The sequence below is a fragment of the Zootoca vivipara genome, chromosome 5 (assembly GCF_965207765.1).
Source record: "Zootoca vivipara chromosome 5, rZooViv2.hap1.1, whole genome shotgun sequence".
NCBI classification, from domain to species: domain Eukaryota; kingdom Metazoa; phylum Chordata; class Lepidosauria; order Squamata; family Lacertidae; genus Zootoca; species Zootoca vivipara.
The window spans coordinates 85,615,868-85,635,904 of record NC_142588.1 but is presented as its reverse complement, the minus strand read 5'-3'; the positions used below and the strand labels follow the sequence as shown (position 1 = coordinate 85,635,904).

The 20,037-nt window shown below is 44.5% G+C and overlaps 1 protein-coding gene across 7 annotated transcripts in view; it reads left to right on the top strand.

The window, feature by feature from the left end:
* Positions 1-20,037, top strand: part of TBL1XR1 (TBL1X/Y related 1) — a 158,570-nt gene that overhangs the window by 129,198 nt on the left and 9,335 nt on the right. For all 7 annotated transcript variants that reach the window (XM_035133424.3, XM_035133426.3, XM_035133425.3 and 4 more), the window contains exons 5-14: positions 2,972-3,194; positions 7,270-7,402; positions 8,788-8,929; positions 10,845-10,908; positions 11,077-11,174; positions 12,791-12,851; positions 14,682-14,803; positions 15,750-15,824; positions 17,675-17,802; positions 18,847-19,012. In XM_035133424.3, the coding sequence (XP_034989315.1) occupies positions 2,972-3,194; positions 7,270-7,402; positions 8,788-8,929; positions 10,845-10,908; positions 11,077-11,174; positions 12,791-12,851; positions 14,682-14,803; positions 15,750-15,824; positions 17,675-17,802; positions 18,847-19,012 (1,212 nt within the window). The remainder of the gene's footprint in view (positions 1-2,971; positions 3,195-7,269; positions 7,403-8,787; positions 8,930-10,844; positions 10,909-11,076; positions 11,175-12,790; positions 12,852-14,681; positions 14,804-15,749; positions 15,825-17,674; positions 17,803-18,846; positions 19,013-20,037) is intronic.

The following is a 20,037-nucleotide window of genomic DNA, read 5'->3' as shown; positions in this document are numbered from 1 at the left end:
ATATCTTTTCATTTAGGAGGTCATGCACAAGCGCCACCAGCTGTGGTCATTCAGACAACACCAATGAAGCAGTGGATCAAATTGGGGAGGGAACCCAGTTGGTTGTGGGGTTGTGGGTTTTTTAGGACACACTGGTTTTGATTTGCTCTCATTTGGCCTAGTGAATCTTGCCCAGTCTTTTTGCAAAGATGTTTCTGTTTTGGACACACACACACACACACACACACACACAGCATTATCCCAGAGACAGGAGTGGAGAACCTCAGGCCTGGGGGCTGAAGGCAGCCCTAGAGACACTCCCCAGGCCACAGCCCCCATCAGCCCTGTCCCACACACTCCTTGAGGGCTTTTGCATGGCTGGAATTTGCCTTTAATGTTTCTTGCTTGCCTGGGAAGATGATGGAGAGGCGGTAGGTTTGGGTGGAGGGGTGTATAAACTGTTTTTGCGTGTGGCTGGAATGTAGAGCACTGCACAGAGGTAAGGATCATGTCCCACTGCTCTGCCTCCATCCTCTTTGGTCTCTGGACACACCCACCTCTGCAAAAATATCTTAGCGTCATTGTCCTTGGCTTTCCTAGTCTAATGGAAAGCGACGCACCTCACCGTTCTCCTCACTAACCCTTCCATACAAAAATAAATCATTTTTTTAAAGAAGTCCCCACTCAGATTATTTCCTCTCCCCTCCCTCCTTCAAGATGCGAAGGTTTCTACTTTTGAGACCTTGGAAGTTGTGAATGTTAGCCATTCCCCCTCTTTACCAAGCAGGTGCTTTACCAGAGCCCCTTATTTCTGCCTAGTAACTCAGGTGGTCCCTTGGCCTTGCACAAGAAGAGATTTTTCAACGCTTCAATTGCGGCCCAGCGGCCATTTCCGCCTTCCTTTGATATCCCTCTCCTTTCCCTTTGACTTGGAGAACAGAGAGAGCATTCACCACTCTTGCGGTGAAAAGAAATCTCTGGGAAGGACACGAGTCCAAGGGAAGAACGGAGAATAAATGAGGGAAGCAGCCCGCCACAAGGAGTCGTCCCGTCCCCCCAACTTCTAAAAACAAGCCAAAGGACATGTCTATGTAGGCAATTTTTGAGGGAATACTTTCAAGTTCAGTTTGGTGTGTCCCCTGCAGTACTTAACAAAAGCAAATGTATGCATTATTATATTGCCCTTAAACATATTTCCAGAATTTTTTTGTGTGAAAATACATTAGTCCCTGCGCTGAAAAGCCAGGCAGATTGTGCTGGGCCAGGTCTGGCCTTCCTAGTCCTTCCTCCCAGTTCTCAGATCAAGCTACCCCCCCCCCCCAATCCACGATCAAATAGTGGGTGCAAATGTGCCAACCCAGTTTTCACTAACAGCAGCACTAGGCTGGAAGGCTGACTTGCAATTCCCAATGAGAGGGAATCTGCCTGAAAAAGCTCTCCGGTCTTATGGTCGGAATAGTTTCTTTTTCCTTTAAAGTCCTGGAATTCCAGGGCCATCTGCTAGGGATGGGGGTCATACTTTTGTTTGTATTTGGGGGGCTCTTCAACCTGGGAAAGTAGCTCATCTAGGAGAAGATACCCACCTTGTGGGATACCTTCAAGAGAAGAAAAGACTAAAGAGTAAACCCTGCCCGGTTCTAGAGTGCAGTCCCTAAGACAGTTGACTGGTGCCTTGTACGCCTGCGTCCAGCAACTTCTGCAGCCCAGCTGGTGCCAGACATATCGCTCTGCTTTCCTTTGGGCCATGAGGTCACGAGTGGGGTATTGTCGTCTGGGCAGCCCAGGACCTCCAATACACGCTGCCCAGGCTTGCGCCCCAGGTTTCTGCTAACAGAGCAGTTTGGCTTCGTCCCCAGAGGTGCACTCCATGATCTCTTGAGACAGACAGGTGCCAACAACCTAAGGGTGCCAACTTTGAATAAAATATTGTGGGTGGGGGCAGGTAAGCCTCACCCCGCAGAATTCATGCACACCATCTGAATGCTAGTGCTCATCAACTTTAGGGGACAGCCTGGGTGAAATGAAAGTAGCCCGGGGGGCTTTTGCCACCGACTCTGCTATCGGGCAACCCCAAGGTCAAGGGTGGGGTCTCCCCTCAGATGTTGGAGGCAGAGTAGACAATACCAAGCAATGGACTGACTCTTTGCAAGGCATCATCATTTGTTTACAGACAGATACTATTCAGTAACTTCACAGGACAATTGGCCCGAATACCCATTCTGTCCTCACCCCGTGACGCCTTTTTAGAGGGCTCCCAGAGTATACACACACACACACACACACACACACACACACACATATATATATAGTGGTACCTCGGTTTATGAACACAATTGGTTCCAGAAGTCTGTTCATAAACTGAAGCGTTCATAAACTGAAGCGAACTTTCCCATTGAAAATAATGGAAAGTGGATTAATCCGTTCCAGATGGGTCCGCGGAGTACTTAAACTGAAGCCTTCATAAACTGAAGCATGGGTGTAATTGGCTCCGGAAGTCTGTTCAGAAACTGAAGCATTCAGAAACTGAAGCGAACTTTCCCATTGAAAGTAATGGAAAATGAATTAATCCGTTCCAGATGGGTCCGCGGCGTTCATAAACTGAAAATTCAATCAATCAATATACTTTATTCGACCGATAGTCAGAAACAAAAACAAACAAACAAACATTTCTCAATACAAAGATAGATAAACATATAAAACTGAAGGCACGAAAATTCATAAACTGAGGTGTTCATAAACCGAAGTTCCACTGTACACACACACACACACACACACACACACACACACACACACAGATCCTGAGTTCTCTCTTGCTTTAAAAACACATTGCTAAGTACTCTGTGCAGAGGTCAAAATTCATCATTGTCAGGACAGGTTTGTTTACACTCCTGCCCTGAGATTATTGTTGCAAACTTTGACCTGCCATTTAAATGCTCGCTTTCTCCCCCACCCCTCTCTTTCTCTGATCCTCAACCTTCGACCTCCAAATCAGGATGGTACTTTGTTCGATGGTAGGCCGATAGAGTCTCTCTCGCTGATAGACGCCGTGATGCCCGATGTGGTGCAGACGAGACAGCAGGCCTACAGGGACAAACTCGCCCAGCAACAGGCGGCGGCCGCTGCGGCGGCGGCGGCTTCGACAAACCAGCAGGGGTCTGCAAAGAATGGCGAAAACACTGCGAACGGCGAGGAAAACGGAGCCCACACTATAGCAAGTAAGTAAGCTGGCATGCAAGAAGGATTATGTGGCTGTGCTCTTGCCGTTAAGTTCCGAATTTCACGCAGAGCCGTGCATGCAGCAACTCCATTTGCTGCTGCTTCCCAGTATTCGAGCGAACAAATTTGTGATTGGGACACGGCTGCACCAAATGTTTGTAAACATTTTAAAAGAGTGGGGTTTTTTTTTGGGGGGGGTGGACAGTGTTGCTCAAAACACCGTGTTCCCAGTGTGTGCACACTTCTATCTGCAATACTTCCCAGTTCATGCAATTTGTTGAAAAACGCCCAAGGGTGCCTGCTAACCCCCAGAACTCTGAGTGTCCTCCGGTTTGCGCAAGGCTGGAAAAGGCATCTCCCCTCTCATCCAGTGCGCTCAGTGACATAAACCACCTTGATTTATGCACACTAACCATCTAGCATAACACAGCAAGAAACGTGAAACATCGTAGTCTAATCTACTATTTATTTGCACACTATGTACAGACCACAGCATAATGGCGACCCTTCTTTTCTGCTCCTGAGAGAACAAACGGAACAAAGTAAAAGCAAAAGTACATTACAAAAGTTCTTCCATTGAAGGTCCGAGACACAAAGCACATTCTTCACGAAACACAGTCGAAAACCTAAATTCAGACTTAGCAGAGTCCCACCTTGTGTGGCCTGCTTCTTATTTACTACTGTGCCTACAATCTACTGATTTAAAATACACACAAGAGCGCCTTGCAGGATCAGACTAGCGTTGTTTGCAAGGATCCCAGCAGCAAGTTGGCCTCTGCTGGCAGTGGAAGGTTTACTGAGCCCAAGCCCTCCCCTAAAGAATCCTTCCAACACATGGCTATTGTTTGCATTGGTAAACCTGCAGAAATGCACATTCTCTTAAAACTAATGTCTTCATTCCTTTCCATGTTGGGATTTAGAAGCCAGGGTGATTGTTGGTGCTCCCCCCCCTCTTCTTTTTTTGCTTGTTAACTGTGAGTTGCCGCTTATGCTAGAAATCCAGACTACTGGTCTAAAGATAATGTGATTTACCAGCCACCCCTACTGGCTGAAAACGCAAATGATACCTGCTCTCTGTCTGCCTTCACAGAAAGAAAGATTTATGTAGCTTCTGTATCCAGTGCCAGGGACACTGAGATGACTTTTTAAAAAAAGCGCTGCCCCTCTACCCTCTATCTTGCATGTGTGCTTTTTGCAGACAGGTCACTCTTAAATTAGTCACCAGACTTGCAAAGCTTGTGCATAGATCTCCAAAATATGAAATGGGTTTCATTTGGTAACCACAACTTTCTGTCCTTAGCTCCCTTGGCTTAATCTGATTTAACCTTTTGGAGTTTCCATTTCCTTTTGAAGTACTAGAAAAACATCGCCACCAGCTTAGACTCAAAACTTGACTTTTGCTTGTTTAGACAGGCCAATGTGGATTAAATATGGTTTCCTTGCCAAAGTAGATAAAGCAACTTACTGTACCTTGTCATGATTAGCCACTGGTTCACCACATACCTCTGTGGAGTTAGTTGGATATGGCAAAATGATCGGGGGGGGGGGGAGGAGAGTTTGCCATTACAGAGTATGTTTAAATCAGAGTTAAGGTGGTCTTGTCTAGCCCTCAGCTCTGCATCACCCTAGAAACCACCTCTTTAGCTTAATAAATACACAAACATTGAAGATTTAAAAAAAATGCAAGCAGTGACAAATACATACTTTTTATGCACACAAGAAATATTTTGGCTTTGCTCTAAGGCAATTTGTATTCACTATTACTAAAACCTCCAAAGATCTTGAGATAGCATACATGCTTTGTTGGGGCATATACAGAGTGCCCATTCAACACGCCAGCAGAATGTTGCAATGAAACAGAAAAACACCAGCCAGTCCCTTTATGGGCAATATAAAGCAGATCCACAGCTTAGCAGTTACATACAGTTGTAGTACATGGTCTTTCCAGGAGCATATGGTCTTGCAGTGTTCCAACACAGACTAGGCTCTCGCCCAGGGCAGTAGCCAAGAGCAAACTCGCTTCAAACACAAGGGTATTTATACTTTAGGTTGTGCTGAGTCACTCTCACATGCTTGCTGACTCACTCGATAACATGGTTAACCAGTTGAAGGTGCAGGACAAAAGTGCCAAAAATTAACCAGCACACCTAAATATCCCTTTCTTGTCCTTTTTCTCTCTGCATCCTTATACGTCAACATGGTTCCCCTAACTTGTATATTCAAAACAGAATTTAAAAATTCCTTCCAGTAGCACCTTAGAGACCAACAAAGTTTGTCATTAGTATGAGCTTTCGTGTGCATGCACACTTCTTCAGATACACTGAAACAGAAGTCACCAGACCCTTATATATATTGAGAGGGTAGGGAGGGGTATTACTCAGAAGGGTGGTGGGAATGGGTGATTGGCTGATAGGTGTGGTAAACTTGTTGACAACTGTTAACGACTGCAATTGGTCTTACAGGAAAAAGCAAGGGGTGAGATGGCTAAAAACTTTACTTTATACTTTATCATGTATAATGAGCTAAGAATCCAGTGTTTCTATTCAGACCAGGTCTCTCCATGGTTTTAAGTTTGGTAATAAGTTGCAATGCAGCAACTTCTCTTTCCAGTCTATTTCTGAAATTCTTTTGGAATAAGACAGCTACTTTGAGATCTCGTATAGAATATCCTGGGAGATTGAAGTGTTCTCCTACTGGTTTCCCTGTCTTGTGATTCCTGATTTCAGATTTATGTCCATTTATCCTTTGGCGTAGGGTTTTGCCTGTTTGTCTAATATAGAGAGCTGAAGGGCGCTGTTGGCATTTGATGGCATACACAATGTTAGAAGATGAGCAATTAAGTAGTCCTTAGATGGTATGTTGGATGTTGTTGGGGCCAGTAATGGTGTTGTCCGGGTGTATGTGGCAGCAAAGTTGGCATCTGGGTTTGTGGCAGGCTCTGGTACCAGTGTCCATGTATAATCAAAACAGTCCTCTGAGGTCAATTAAATAGGGGGGTTGTGACTGGTCTAAGGTTTCTCTGACCTTCATGGCCAGATAGGCGATAGAAATCCCCATCACCGCTAAGTCCAGCGTTCTGTCCACTACACCACTCTGGATCTCCACTCCCAGGACCCCATTTGGTGGATTGAATGCAGTTCAGTTGCACCAACCTATAGAAAGGGTACATTGCTTCTGATGCTCAGGTGTAGGAGGGTGCACCAGAAGGCCCAGTGATCTAGGGAAGCAGTGAAGAGCCCAACAGAATATGTGCTCGGAGTGAATGGCTAGAGTGTGGAAACTTGCTGAAAACCAGTGGAGGTTGGTGGGGCAGAGCAGCAATATTTTTCCTTTTCCCTGGTGTCGCTGTGCTTACCAGGAAGGGAAGAGGCATCAGGGAGGTTGATGCAGTGCAAGTACACCAGCATGAGTGGCGGATTGGCTCTGCTGGTGCATTTGCACTGTGCTGAAATTTCATTTCACTTTTAATCCGTACACCACCCTTTCTATATTACTATACACAAGACGGATTTGTGAGCTGAAGAAACAAAAAAGCAGACTGCCGAGATCTCACACGCCTAATAATCTGATCCAATAAAAAAGTCGTAATAAAATAAATACCTAACCTTAAAATAAGCCACTTATATAAATTAAGGCAATGTTCAATAATCAATTTGAATAGCGTTAAATTTATCATCAAATACTAGCTCACACTAAACCATTACAACAAGGAATGACTAAACTGGAATCAATTAAAATTATCGGCCAGTAGCAATGCATAAAATACCACGAAACATTCAAAACCACGAGCAAGGATCAAACTGAGAAGCAAGTCTGCCCGCTTGCTCTCTAAGTAGCAGTGCTGGTGAGAGGTCAGAGAAGCAACGCCACGCTCCCTGATGACTACTGCTGCTCAAAACTGTGCCCTCTGGTCCATCAGCACTATATGTAAGATGGCGGTGGGGTTGGGACAAAGATGTACCAAGCAACCAAGGTGTGCTGTCCGTGGTCCTGCAGGCAAAAAGGTAGGATTCGAGGAAGGAGTGGGACCATAGTAACACACCTGACCCCCTGTTGTTGTCCTCTGTTCTGCAGATAATCACACGGATATGATGGAAGTAGATGGCGACGTCGAAATCCCTTCTAACAAAGCAGTGGTGCTGCGTGGCCACGAATCAGAAGTATTCATCTGTGCGTGGAACCCTGTTTGCGACCTCCTGGCCTCTGGGTATGTTTCCCCTAAAGAAATGTACAGAGGCAGTTCTTTACTCCGGTTGCACGGCCTTTTCTTTAAGCACGAGAAGGCGGGGAGGCCGCTTACCGCACATCTAAATGGCCTCAATCCAGTATACCTGAAGGAGCGTCTCCACCTCCATCGTTCTGCTCGGACACTGAGGTCCAGTGCCGAGGGCCTTCTGGCGGTTCCCTCGCTACGAGAAGCCAAGTTACAGGGAACCAGGCAGAGGGCCTTCTTGGTAGTGGCACCCGCCCTGTGGAACACCCTCTCACCAGATGTCAAAGAGAAAAACAACTAACACACTTTTAGAGGACATCTGAAGGCAGCCCTGTTTAGGGAAGCTTTTTATATTTAACAGACTGTTGTATTTTAATACTTATGTTGGAAGCAGCCCAGACTGGCTGGGGAAACCTAGCCAAATGGGTGGGGTATAAATTATTATTATTATTATTATTATTATTATTATTATTATTTGGCATCTGTTTGTTTTGTATAAAGAAGTAGAGTCTTTTTAGTTTTAGAGACTTCTTACCCGTGCAGAAAGTTCTTTTTTAAAAAAATGAAAGGAAAAAAGAGAGAGAGGAAGGACTTACTTTAAAAACAAAATCAGTAAGCATGCTGTTCCAAGGCTCTTGATAACCAACTTCCACAGCTTTCCTGTGCTTCAAAATCCCATGGGGTTGTTTAAGAAGCATGCTGGATAAATGCTTAAAGGAAAGTCTAACACCCAGAGCCACCTCACTGTTATAAAGTATAAGCTCAGCCTAACACCCACCAAAATTCTGAAGCAATTGTGGGGCGGGGGGACTCCCTGAGAATGAAGGAGAAAAATGGAAGGCTCGCTTGAAAGGGGAATAAACCTTTTGAAAAATTGGAGGACAGCTTGTGGCACACTGCTAGTTTATTTGCTAGTTGTCCCCATATATTTTGCACACTGCGACAGGTGGTTTGGTATCCTCCACCTGCGGATACTTTAATTAGCAGTCCCAGCTCTTCTCTGAAGACCCTGGGAATATGACTGCTTGAATCACACAATGGTGTCGACAAAGTGGCATGTTTTAAAAGTGGAGTTTTTGTGTGTTCATTTTGGCACAATCAACCATAGCTTCTTGGCTCTTTGCAGTGGCGAAAGTGGTAAGCACGTTATTTTGGGCAATGTAAAAGCATTCCCATTCAAAACAGCAGAATGAGGTCCGTGATACGTTACTGCACACAGAGGAGAAATGCGAAGGACTGATTTGAATGTTTATAACAAAAGAGCCTGTAATTCTGGGAACGGTTGTGACCAGACAGTGTTAACCACGTCTTTTGCACTTGCAAGCTGGTGGTAAATTATTGGCTCAAAGAAGCCAATGTGAACCTTGTTTATTTTGCAGATCGGGAGATTCAACGGCAAGAATATGGAACCTTAGTGAAAACAGTACCAGTGGATCCACACAGCTGGTCCTTCGGCACTGTATACGAGAAGGGGGCCAAGATGTACCGAGCAACAAAGACGTGACTTCCCTAGATTGGAATGTAAGCAGAAACTCCCCGGTGCTCCAAAAGTACTTTGCAAAACCCATATTTTCAGCTTCCAAGTTAGTGGGCATCCACGGGGGTGGGGAGGGATGAGGGAGTTCTTTTCTGAACTTTCCACTTGAATTGTGAGTTGACTGTGTCCCTTTTGTCGCTACGTTAATGCCACCAATACCCATGGTAGCTAGTAAACCGTATACCTGCTGAAAGGTCAACATTTGCCATAGCTGGGATATTATCCGGAAGGCTGAACTTTGCAACCCCATCAGGGTTCAGGAAGTGCTTTCAAGACTCAGTGGGCTTTCAGAAGTGTTTTATTGTGTACTGGAGTTGTACGCGGTAGGCATGCACAAGCCCTTGAGCGCACTGAAATCAGCTGTCTGGGCAAAGAAACTAAAGGCAGGAAATGCAAAAGAGCAAGTAAAGTTACAAGCGAGCTTTATAATAGTCCCAGACCAGCAACAGAGAAGCATAACAAAAGAAAAAAGACACACAAAGGTATGGGTCAGGGGGGTAGGGGACTCATAACTCCCATCTGCCCCAAGCAGCATGGCCAACAGTCAGGGATGATGGGATTACAGTTCAACAATATCTGGTGGGCCTCAGGTTCCCCAGACCTGGAAAAAGTGGATGAGGAGTATCTTGGTGAAGAGACCTTAAACAGATACCGCACTGCACCGCACCACCCCCATTGGTGCAATAAAGACTCACCCTGGAATAGTATTGGAACGGGCTTTAAGAAAACCTGTTGGTAGTTCTCAAGCACTGAAAAGGCTATTAGAAGGGGGGGAGGGAATAGGGAGCAATTGGTGGAAGTTCCATTAAGGAGAGGGCAAGAAGAAATGGAGGATTCCAGCACACGAAGGTTGATGACGAAAAGCAGCTGCCTGTTGCTTACCAGGAGTGCAAACTCGACGTTTCAGGCATTCTGGGTCTCCTGACATTGCACCTGCGGTGCTGTGACCTCCCTGCTGTGTTCCCTGCTGCAATCTTCCCAGTAAGCCACAGCGACCCACCTGCTGGGAACTCCCATATTCCTCAATGTAGATTTCGACATAAGAAGATTCCTAGCTATATGGATCAACATACCAACCACAGTGCCCCTGTGATATATTTGCACCATTCCTTATGAGCAGGAAGTAGGATGACCGGCGATTTCCGCCCCTCCCAAGATGAAATTTCAAGGTGTGCTTTGAAGGGCCCAGCTCTGGGGGAATGCCCAATAAATTACAAGGGAAGCACAATTAAAGAATTTTGTAAGACTAGGAACATTTCTCAGGGGAGTTCCACAGTATCAAGGCGGGCTGCATTTCTTCAAGAAGCGCTGTTTTCATTTGGGAGAGTGGGGGTTGCAGAATATGCGGGCCTGAACAAGCAAGCACACAGGAAGTAGTCTTCAGGGGGAACAAGAAAACTGTGACTCAGTTTTTGGAGGTTGGGCCCAGATCATGCAGCTTCATGGTACACATCACAATCTGAAGTGTGTTGCTTAGGAGGGAAGTCCCAGTGTGAGTTCACTCCCATGTAAGTGTGCATCGCATTGCCCTCAGTTTATATTCATCCCAAAGAGAGCAAGCTCCGCGAGGAAGTTGGCCACCTTAGCTATGTTCTGTGACACAAAATAGCATAGCATAACACTCTTAACTCTTTCCAGTGTGGTGTAGTGGTTAAGAGCGGTGGACTCGTGATCTGGTGAACCGGGTTCGCATCCCCGCTCCTCCACATGCAGCTGCTGAGTGACCTTGGGCTAGTCACACTTCTCTGAAGTCTCTCAGCCTCACTCGCCTCATAGACTGTTTGTTGTGGGGGAGAAGGGGAAAGGAGAATGTTAGCCGCTTTGAGACTCCTTAGGGTAGTGATAAAGTGGGATATCAAATCCAAACCCTTCTTCTCTTCTTCTTCTTTTGCCCCACAGAGCGAAGGTACGCTTCTAGCAACAGGGTCATACGATGGATTTGCAAGGATATGGACTAAAGATGGTGAGCACACGCTTTTCCAGTTCTCTTCTCTCTCTTTTTTCTTTTGTAATTTTACGTAATTTTGTTCCAGTGTCCTTTTCTTCTTCTTCTGTTGTGCATAGCACAATTTGTTTCGATCTTTCGTTTTCCCATTTTAGAATTGTAATAAATGCTCTCTTTATTGTCCAGGTAATCTCGCCAGCACGTTAGGGCAACATAAAGGTCCCATATTCGCATTAAAATGGAACAAAAAGGGCAACTTCATATTGAGCGCAGGTGTGGACAAGGTAGGACAGCATCTGGCTTATTCAATAATCCCATTTGGGTGAGATCAAATTATGGGGTGCACCAAACAGGTTTAGATTCGAAAACCCAGCAGAAAAAAAAGACAGTAAGGCCATGTGAGAGCCTGCCTGGGTTTGGAAACAACAATCTTCACTATGTCTTGATAGCCCTTAATATAGCAGGTGATTTATGAGCATTCTTGACAACAAATGTAGTCTCGTAATACTAGTGGAAATTGCTGTTCGCTCCAGTATGGTGGGGGTGGACTGTCAAATGGCGAACTTGTGAGAGCAAGTGAACATTCCCAAGGCTGGAGCAGCTTAATATGAGAGCAGACAAGTATATGGAGGATCGCAGAGAACATTTCCTGCAGTTTACGCATTGCGTCCCCTTGGATTTCCCTTTGCTTGCTTACGGGCTCCTTCATGCATTTTGCAGCAGGAAACCCAAATTTGCTATGCTGTGTGCACTCGACAGGGAGCCTGCCACTGATCTCCCCTGACCCAAGAGGACAAATGTATGTTTCACATTCACAGGAAGTTTTAAGCAGATGCTTAAAGGATGAAGCATTTAGTCTTATCAGTTGATTTGAATCACTTAAAAGGCTTTTGACCGGTTGAAAAGGTGCCCTCAATTAACTGGGCAGCAGAATAATAATAATAATAAGTTATTATTACCTACAGCAAAAATAATTTTAAATACATTAACTTGGAAAATCCACATCACAAGGCCATTATGGGAAATGTTGTGTAGGTAATCCAGTCTGACGTAACTTTGCCAAATAAATGCACTCATTTACAATCTCTGAAAAGGGCAATTGGGATAGTCTCTCCTTTAAATATATTAAGGGATCCTTGTGTCGTTTTCTCAGTACAGAAAGGATGGGAAGGGAGCGCATGAGCCTAAAGCTTGTTGATTCAAATTTTGTCCTAGGTAAATCACTGTGTGTGTGTGTGTGTGTGAGAGAGAGAGAGAGAGAGAGAGAGACAGACAGAGACAGACAGACAGACAGACAGACAGACAGACAGACAGACAGACACACAGACACACAGACACACAGACACACAGATTTCTCAAACAGGCCAGGCCAGAAGTCATCCTCTTTGCAGGAGCTCTTAATCTTAAGAACATGAAGGTTTTCTAGTCATTATATGTCACAGTGAAGGCAAACAAGTTTTGAACCTTGCACAAAGGAAAGGGAGCTTGTGTTTGATTTAGACTGGATAAGCAGCTGGTGGAGAAAGGGTCTCTACTTCACATCACCCACTCCCGAAGCCGCTTTGGGGGCAGGAGGGAGCTGTTGGTGTGCAAATAATGTGTCGGGCACTAAGTGGTTAGCTGAAGGCAGACGCTGCAGCCTGCAAATATTTGAAGGGAGATAAGCTAATTAGGAGATTACAGACGAATAATATGGCTTTTAGGAACTGCTTTCTAAGAATGCAAACTTGTAAGCTTCACCTGTCTGGAAGATAAACTTTTGCTTGGGGCATTTTAAAATAGCGAACCTACAAAACATACAATCTGAACAGTGTTGGTTTGGCAGATTTTAGCAACGAGTGAGATCTATAAAGCAATTTTATGATTTTTTTGCTGTTTGTTTGTTTGTTTTTTAATTCAGACCACAATTATTTGGGATGCACATACTGGAGAAGCCAAACAGCAGTTTCCTTTCCATTCTGGTATGTATTTCTTTTCAAAGAACCAATTAGTTTTGAAAACTAGGGGAGGGACAATTAACAGCGGAAGACACTGCCTTTTAAGGCTCAGTTGATCCTGATTGAAATCAAGATTATTCATACCTCTTTTTTTTTTAAACAAAAGCACGACTGTGCACAAAATCTCTTTGCTACATTATCAAAAGAAGATTATATTTAGTACACCATCCATTGCACCTTGCATTTGAGTTGGTTTGGCTTTCGAAAACCTGCAGATGGAACCACCTTGTTAAATCCCGAGTCTCTGGCGTGTCAATTCAGACCTCATCTTCCTCTGGCCTTGCCCTCTTCCAAAGAGCCACCCGGGCTAATTTTTGTATTCCTCCTCGGTTAAATCTGCATTGTTTATGGCAACGGATGACACAGTCTCAGGGTCTCAGGATCTATTCTTTGAGAGTAATGACTTTAAGTTTCTGCTTTACGCAGAACATCTTAATCTTGGGGTCGTTGGGCATTGCAGCAGGTTGGACTGTAGAAGACCTTCGTGGTCCCTTCCAACTCTGTGATTTATGATTTTATGATATTAAAATATCATCAGTCCTGGGCAGTAGGTTAGGTTGGGCAATATCTCCCTAAATATACATCTCCATTGAGCTTTATAGCTGAGCAGCAATTTGAACCTCGATTTCCCATATCCACACTGCTTCCTTGGTGCAGGCCAAGGGGACATTCCCTTCTACACTCGCTTTGCATCCTCCAAGGCTTGTAGCGTTGGTGAGAGTGGCTGTGATGACACATATCCTTTTAAACATCAAAGGATTCCAAGGCATGTGAAAGAGACCTCTATCCAGAGTTCATTTCATTTCACTTTTAATTTGTATACCGCCTTTGTATATTGCTATATTGCAAGGCCGTTTACAAATTGAAGAAAGAACAAAATGTACAGCAAACATCACACTTCTTATAACAATCCGTTCCCATGCAAATAAGTCATAATAAAAATATGATATAAGTTGTTAAATAAACAACTTATAGCAAATAAAGTACAAACAAAATGCCTTGTGAGTCGAACGTTTTGGCTCCCGAATGCCACAAACACGGAAGTGAGTGCTCTGGTTTGCGAACGTTCTTTGGAATCCAAACACCTGACGTGGCTTCCGATTGGCTGCAGGAGCTTCCTACAACCAATCGGAAGCCGCGCCTTGGTTCCCAAACGTTTTGGAAGTCGAACGGACTTCCAGAACAGATTCCGTTTGACTTCCAAGGTAACACTGTGTAGTATTCAGTAATTTCTTAGAATATAACAGTAGACTTTAAAATGAACTTGCAGAATATCAGCAAATAATAATTAAGCAGAAATTCACTCTCAACTATTGCTGTGAATTGTTACTTAAATTATTGTCAGTAAAAATAACAGCAAAATTGCAATACATAAAAATACCACAGTACAGTGGTACCTTCGGTTACGAACTTAATCCGTTCCAGAGGTCCATTCTTAACCCGAAACTGTTCTTAACATGAGGCGCGCTTTCGCTAATGAGGCCTCCCGCTGCCGCCGTACCAAAGGCACGCAACTTCCACTCACATCCCAGGGCAAAGTTCGCAACCAGGAGTATCTACTTCCGGGTTAGCAGAGTTCGTTAGCCGAAGCGTTCGTAAGGAGGGTGGTACATAACCCGAGGATCCACTGTATATAAGAACCATATAGAAAGATGAAATTGAGTGACAAGGGCAATCCCCTCTGGATTTTACATTCTGCTCTGCTGTAGGCTGATACCTTGATACCGTTTGCTCATGAATACAGGGGGGAGGTTATGTTTCTGCTTCACGTTTTGTCTGTCTGTCTGTCAATAGCACCAGCATTAGATGTTGACTGGCAGAGCAACAACACATTCGCCTCCTGTAGCACAGATATGTGTATTCACGTCTGTAAACTAGGCCAAGATAAGCCCATCAAAACCTTCCAAGGCCACACCGTAAGTATAGCTCTGTTCTGTTTTTAAAAGCAATGTTCCACTTGTTTAGTATAAGCTGTACATATGGAGCAAAGTTAAGAGATGTGATCCTGCTGTCGGAGCTCAGAGCTTTCCTGCTGCCGTGTCGCCTCAACCCAGTACCATATGTTACTTCCACGAAGGACCTTGGATCTCCAAGCTGCAGTTCCGATAAGATCACGGCGTTTCCCGTCAGTTCATGAGAGATCTGTTCCAGATTCCAGGCATGAATTCTTGGATTCTTGAAAGTTGTGAATACCTTACAGATTCTTACATTAGCTCAGCCGGTAGTAAGGGGAGGCATAGCCTGTGTGCCCCATACAGCTTTTGCGTTGACAGTACAATTTGCATATGCAAAGATGCTGCCATGATGCTGTTATTAAGCTAAGCATCTTTTCCTGCATAGGAGGCCCAACTGAATTAGGAAAACCTTTTCGTAAGTGTGCTTCGGATGCAACCTGAGTAGCATTGGGCCAAGCCCAATAGAGCCTGCTGTGTCCATTGCCCGTCTCTGAGTAATTTCAAGCCAGGCATGTTCCATCAAATTTCAGCACTGTTTTCTTTTTGGATTAATGGTGCCGCTGAGTTGGAAGAGCCTGCCTTTTATTTCCCTGTCCTCTTATGTCGATTAAATGGGAGACGACAACTGGGAGAGCCAGTGTGGTGTAGTGGTTAAGAGCGGTAGACTTGTAATCTGGTGAACTGGGTTTGCGTCCCTGTTCTTCCACATGCAGCTGCTGGGTGACCTTGGGCTAGTCACACTTCTCTGAAGTCTCTCAGCCCCACCTACCTCACAGGGTGTCTGTTGTGGGGGAGGAAGGGAAAGGAGATTGTTAGCTGCTTTGAGACTCCTTCGGGTGGTGATAAAGCGGGATATCAAATCCAAACTCTTCTTCTCTTCTTCTTCCCTCTTGCTCTTAAATTTCAGAATGAAGTTAACGCAATCAAATGGGATCCCACTGGCAATCTTCTGGCATCTTGTTCCGATGACATGACTTTAAAGGTAAAATGTGCAACGCCGGGTGATCTGGGTTTGTAATGAACCATTTGTGCTATACTTTTTCAGTCACATTCTCAGGTGGAGTATATCACTATGTATCCAAGAAGGCTTTGGTCTTCTTTTGACTGGCAACGTTGTTAGTCGTCTTTGGCAAAATTGGACCTGGTGTCCTATAACGCCATCAAAAACATCTTGCTGGACCAGCCCATCAAGTCAAATCTCCTATTGGATGCCCCCATTCTCTGTTGCTTGTGACAGGAATCGGCCTAAAATCCTAGGCACTCCATGTCCTGATGAATAGCAGAGTTGCAGAAATGTATATTTGGAGTGAAAATGCATCTTGGAAGTAATAAAACATGCAGAATCAAAGGTTCATCAGTAAAAGAGGAATTTTCATGTAAGGCAAACACACACACACACACACACAAACAACTTCAGAGAAATCTGCAAATGTGCAAGGTTGAAAATGAAAGTAAGAAAGAATTACCAGTTCGCTGAGCATACAAATTTATCTCTCCCAGCTCAGTGTGACCTTGAGATAGCCAAAACATAAAACATAACATTTCCAACTGTATCAGTAGAAAAAGAAAAGAACCTTCTAGAATGAACTAGTATCTTCCAACATTTTCCAGTTTCTGTCCTCAAAAGACCCTAGTCATGACAGCTTGCTCCCCAGTATTGAGTATTGGATGATACTTGGCCAATAGTCATTGATTAGCCTGTCCTCATGAATTTGCCACCTATGCCAATCCCAATCCCAACATGTTGAGGCTTTGTTATGTGTTCAATGCCTTGATTTAGTGTTCAATGGAAGACATGCTTTCTTTTCCTTGTGCTACCCTTACCTGTAAGTCAATTTAATTGACTTGCTTCATCTTCCTGATTTTAAAAAAGCACTTGGTGTGGCTATTAGCTCATATCAGTCCCTTGTTTGACTTGTTTTATCGTAACATATTACCCCAGGTTGGCATCCAGCTAAATTTTACTTGTAGTGCACTCAGTGAAATTAACGGTACCCAACTTGTTGACGTTCATTAATTGCAGTGGATATATTCTGAGTAAAGCAAACTTAGTTAAATACCACCCTGGTGTCTTCCTTGAGCTGCTACCTTCTAGAACGCAGAAAAGGAATTGTCACTGTTCCAAAGGATTATAGTCTACAACGAAAGGAACAGGAAGCTGAGTCTAAACAGAGTCAGACCATTGGTTCATTTAGTTCAGTATTCTCCAGAACTAGCCAATACGGTTCCCTGTACATGAACCCAGCAGCAGTTCTGCAGGTTTTTAGAGAGGGATACTCTGCAGCATTTTTAACCACACACTGGAATTTATTTGTTTGTTCGTTTTTGTTTCCGTCCTATGAAAGCACATTCTCATCCCATACGCATGTGCAGTTTAGCAATTTTATGATTCTGTGTTGAGATCCCTGCATCGCAGGGGGTTCGACCAGATCACCCTCGGGGTCCTTTCCAAATCAACACTTCCATAGAGAACACCTGGAGTTCACTGCAAAGGGGAGGCTGCCTCCGTGAAGCAGCTCTCCACACGTTTTTTGCATTTTCTTCCAATGCTTCGCGACGAGCCTCCTTTGGCGTGGGATGCTGTGGAAATTGCCACAACTGTGCTCAGAACAGATTGTGGAACGGTGACCGAGCGCCTGCAACTGCAGTGCTGAGTTCACATAAGAATTGGGCTCGAAAACCCCAGGAGCAAAGTGCCTTCATTTGCACTTTGTGTTTCTTTGTGTTCTCTTTGCTTTGGCATTGGCAGAAGGAAGAGGGTTGCAATATTTGCCGGGAAACCCTTTGCACAGAAAGTTAACACGCTCTTTCTTCTCTCTTGACCTCCCTTAGATCTGGAGTATGAAACAAGATAGTTGTGTCCACGATCTACAAGCACACAACAAAGAAATTTATACTATCAAATGGAGTCCCACGGGGCCAGGAACAAACAACCCAAATGCCAATCTTATGTTAGCAAGGTAATATTGTCACGGGGAGACGGCAGCGATGCTAAGGCATCAAAATTCATCCTCGGCACATGAAGGATTAAACTGGGGACCCCCCCCCCAATGCAAGGGGGGATAATCAGGGTCCACAGATTGATGGGCCATCAATTAGGGTTTCCTCTCACGGGGAGGTCTCAAATCATGCTCAGTTGAACACCTTAAAATGCACACACTTCTTCAGATCTCAATTGCAAAAAGATCTGAAGTTTTGGATGGGGCTTCTATGTGCATTCCCCCTTGTCCCCATTTCAACTCTTTGCATGTTCTAAGAAGCCTGCTATTATGCTCATTTGTCTATCTGAGCATGTGCTTGTCGCTCTCCTTTGGAGGGCAGACGGAACCAGCTACAAGTGCCTCATCCTATTTTGAAGGTCATGGCTGCACCGAACGTTTAAAGCCCATGACTTCCTCTCACCCCCCCCCCCAAAGAATCATGGGTACTGTAGCTTATCCTTAACCAAACGCGGTTCCTGGCTTCCTTAACCAAACGAGGTTCCCAGGATTCTTCGGGTGAATCCATGCATTTTAAACATGTTGCGGGTGTGACCGAATTCAGGAGTGCCCCAGGATGATACGTCCTAGGCCTTTTCTTGGAATACTGCTTGTTTTGCAGAACGCTGCAATACTCTCAACCTAGGAAAGTGCCAGCTAGCTCGGGGAAATCCAGATACAGATATTTAATCATAATGAAACAGGTCATTATAATAATGAAGCTAAAGTCTATATACAGTTACGATTGTAGGGTCCAAGGTAGCTGTTACATGGGCAGGCGCCCTATGAAAGATCAGCCCTTTTAATGCATGTTTTCTGCTCTACCTTTTCCTTATTTTTATTTTTACTCCCCTCATCCTTTTTGTTTTTCTTCTTTTCTTCCTCCACCCTTAATTCCCCCAGTGCATGTTTTTTAAAAAAATAAATAAATAAATAAATAAAACAAAGCATAGATAAATACATTCTAAAGTCAGTATTGAAATGATAGCAGTTGCTTCCCCCTCCCGTTCTTTCCCTTCTCGGCAGTGCATCTTTCGATTCTACAGTTCGGTTATGGGATGTAGACAGAGGGATCTGCATCCACACCTTGACGAAACACCAAGAACCTGTGTACAGTGTAGCTTTCAGTCCTGACGGCAGGTACCTGGCCAGTGGCTCTTTCGACAAATGTGTACACATCTGGAATACACAGGTGCGTCTATTGGGCGATTGTTGTGCTTAGCTATTTTATTTAAATTCCTCCCTTTCTTAGTGCTCTTGCCCCACACTCCTCAATCGGATTTGCCAGGGCAGCTTTTAATATCAGGGGCTAAGTTATGGTGATGATTATGCCTTTCCGGATGCTTGGGGGCTTTTCCTTCTACGATAGCAGCACTTGTTGATAGGTAACATGGCCCGTTATTGCTGCTGAACCTCCCAACAGCAGTCCTCACCATTCATATCCAGCATCTCCCTCTTGAATGCTAGCGGAACCTTGCGCATTTTGTTTTCTTTTTCTCCCAGCCATTCCTCTCCTTTGTACCAAGGATTTCCCCAGTGTTTGGGATTGAGAATGAGAGAGAGAGAGTACACATGTTGCCAAGAACAGAGCTCCCATTAAAATGCAAGACGCTAAGAGGGTCTGAACAAACAGGGTTATCTAAGAAGGAGGGGGACATCAAAAACAAGAGTTGGCTGTTCCTCAAGCTATATCGTTGCCACAGAAATGGCTTCTTAAGGTGAACTGATAGATTCATAAAATGGGCTCCTGGGTGCCAGTCAGACCCTAGTCACAAATACAGTCTCAGAAGACTAGTTCCCATGTAACTTTACCCTTGCTTTTAAAAGTCTTTATTAACACAGTGTTATTTCAGAGGCGGTTTTTTTAAGGAACCAGAAGAGTTTGCATTGTGCATATGCTTTTTTTTCCTGGGTCTGTGTATTGATAATCTGCTAGCTGAACTATAATAGTGACTGGCGGCCCCATTTTAGAAGTCCTGCTTAAGCAGAATGCCGTGGCTTGTTAAGAGAGGGCATATAAAACCCTTGGAGCTCATCTGCACCGGTTTCCAATTTGCTTCTGGGCTAAGTTCAGAAGCACTAAACAGGCTGAGCACAACGCATTGTTCCATTTGTTTGTTCCCTTCCTTGTGATCAGCGGTGAATTCCTGCTCCAAAACATGACACTTGCAAATGGAAGGGACCTCGTAGAGTTCCGCCTTGCTCTCTGTCTCCCCC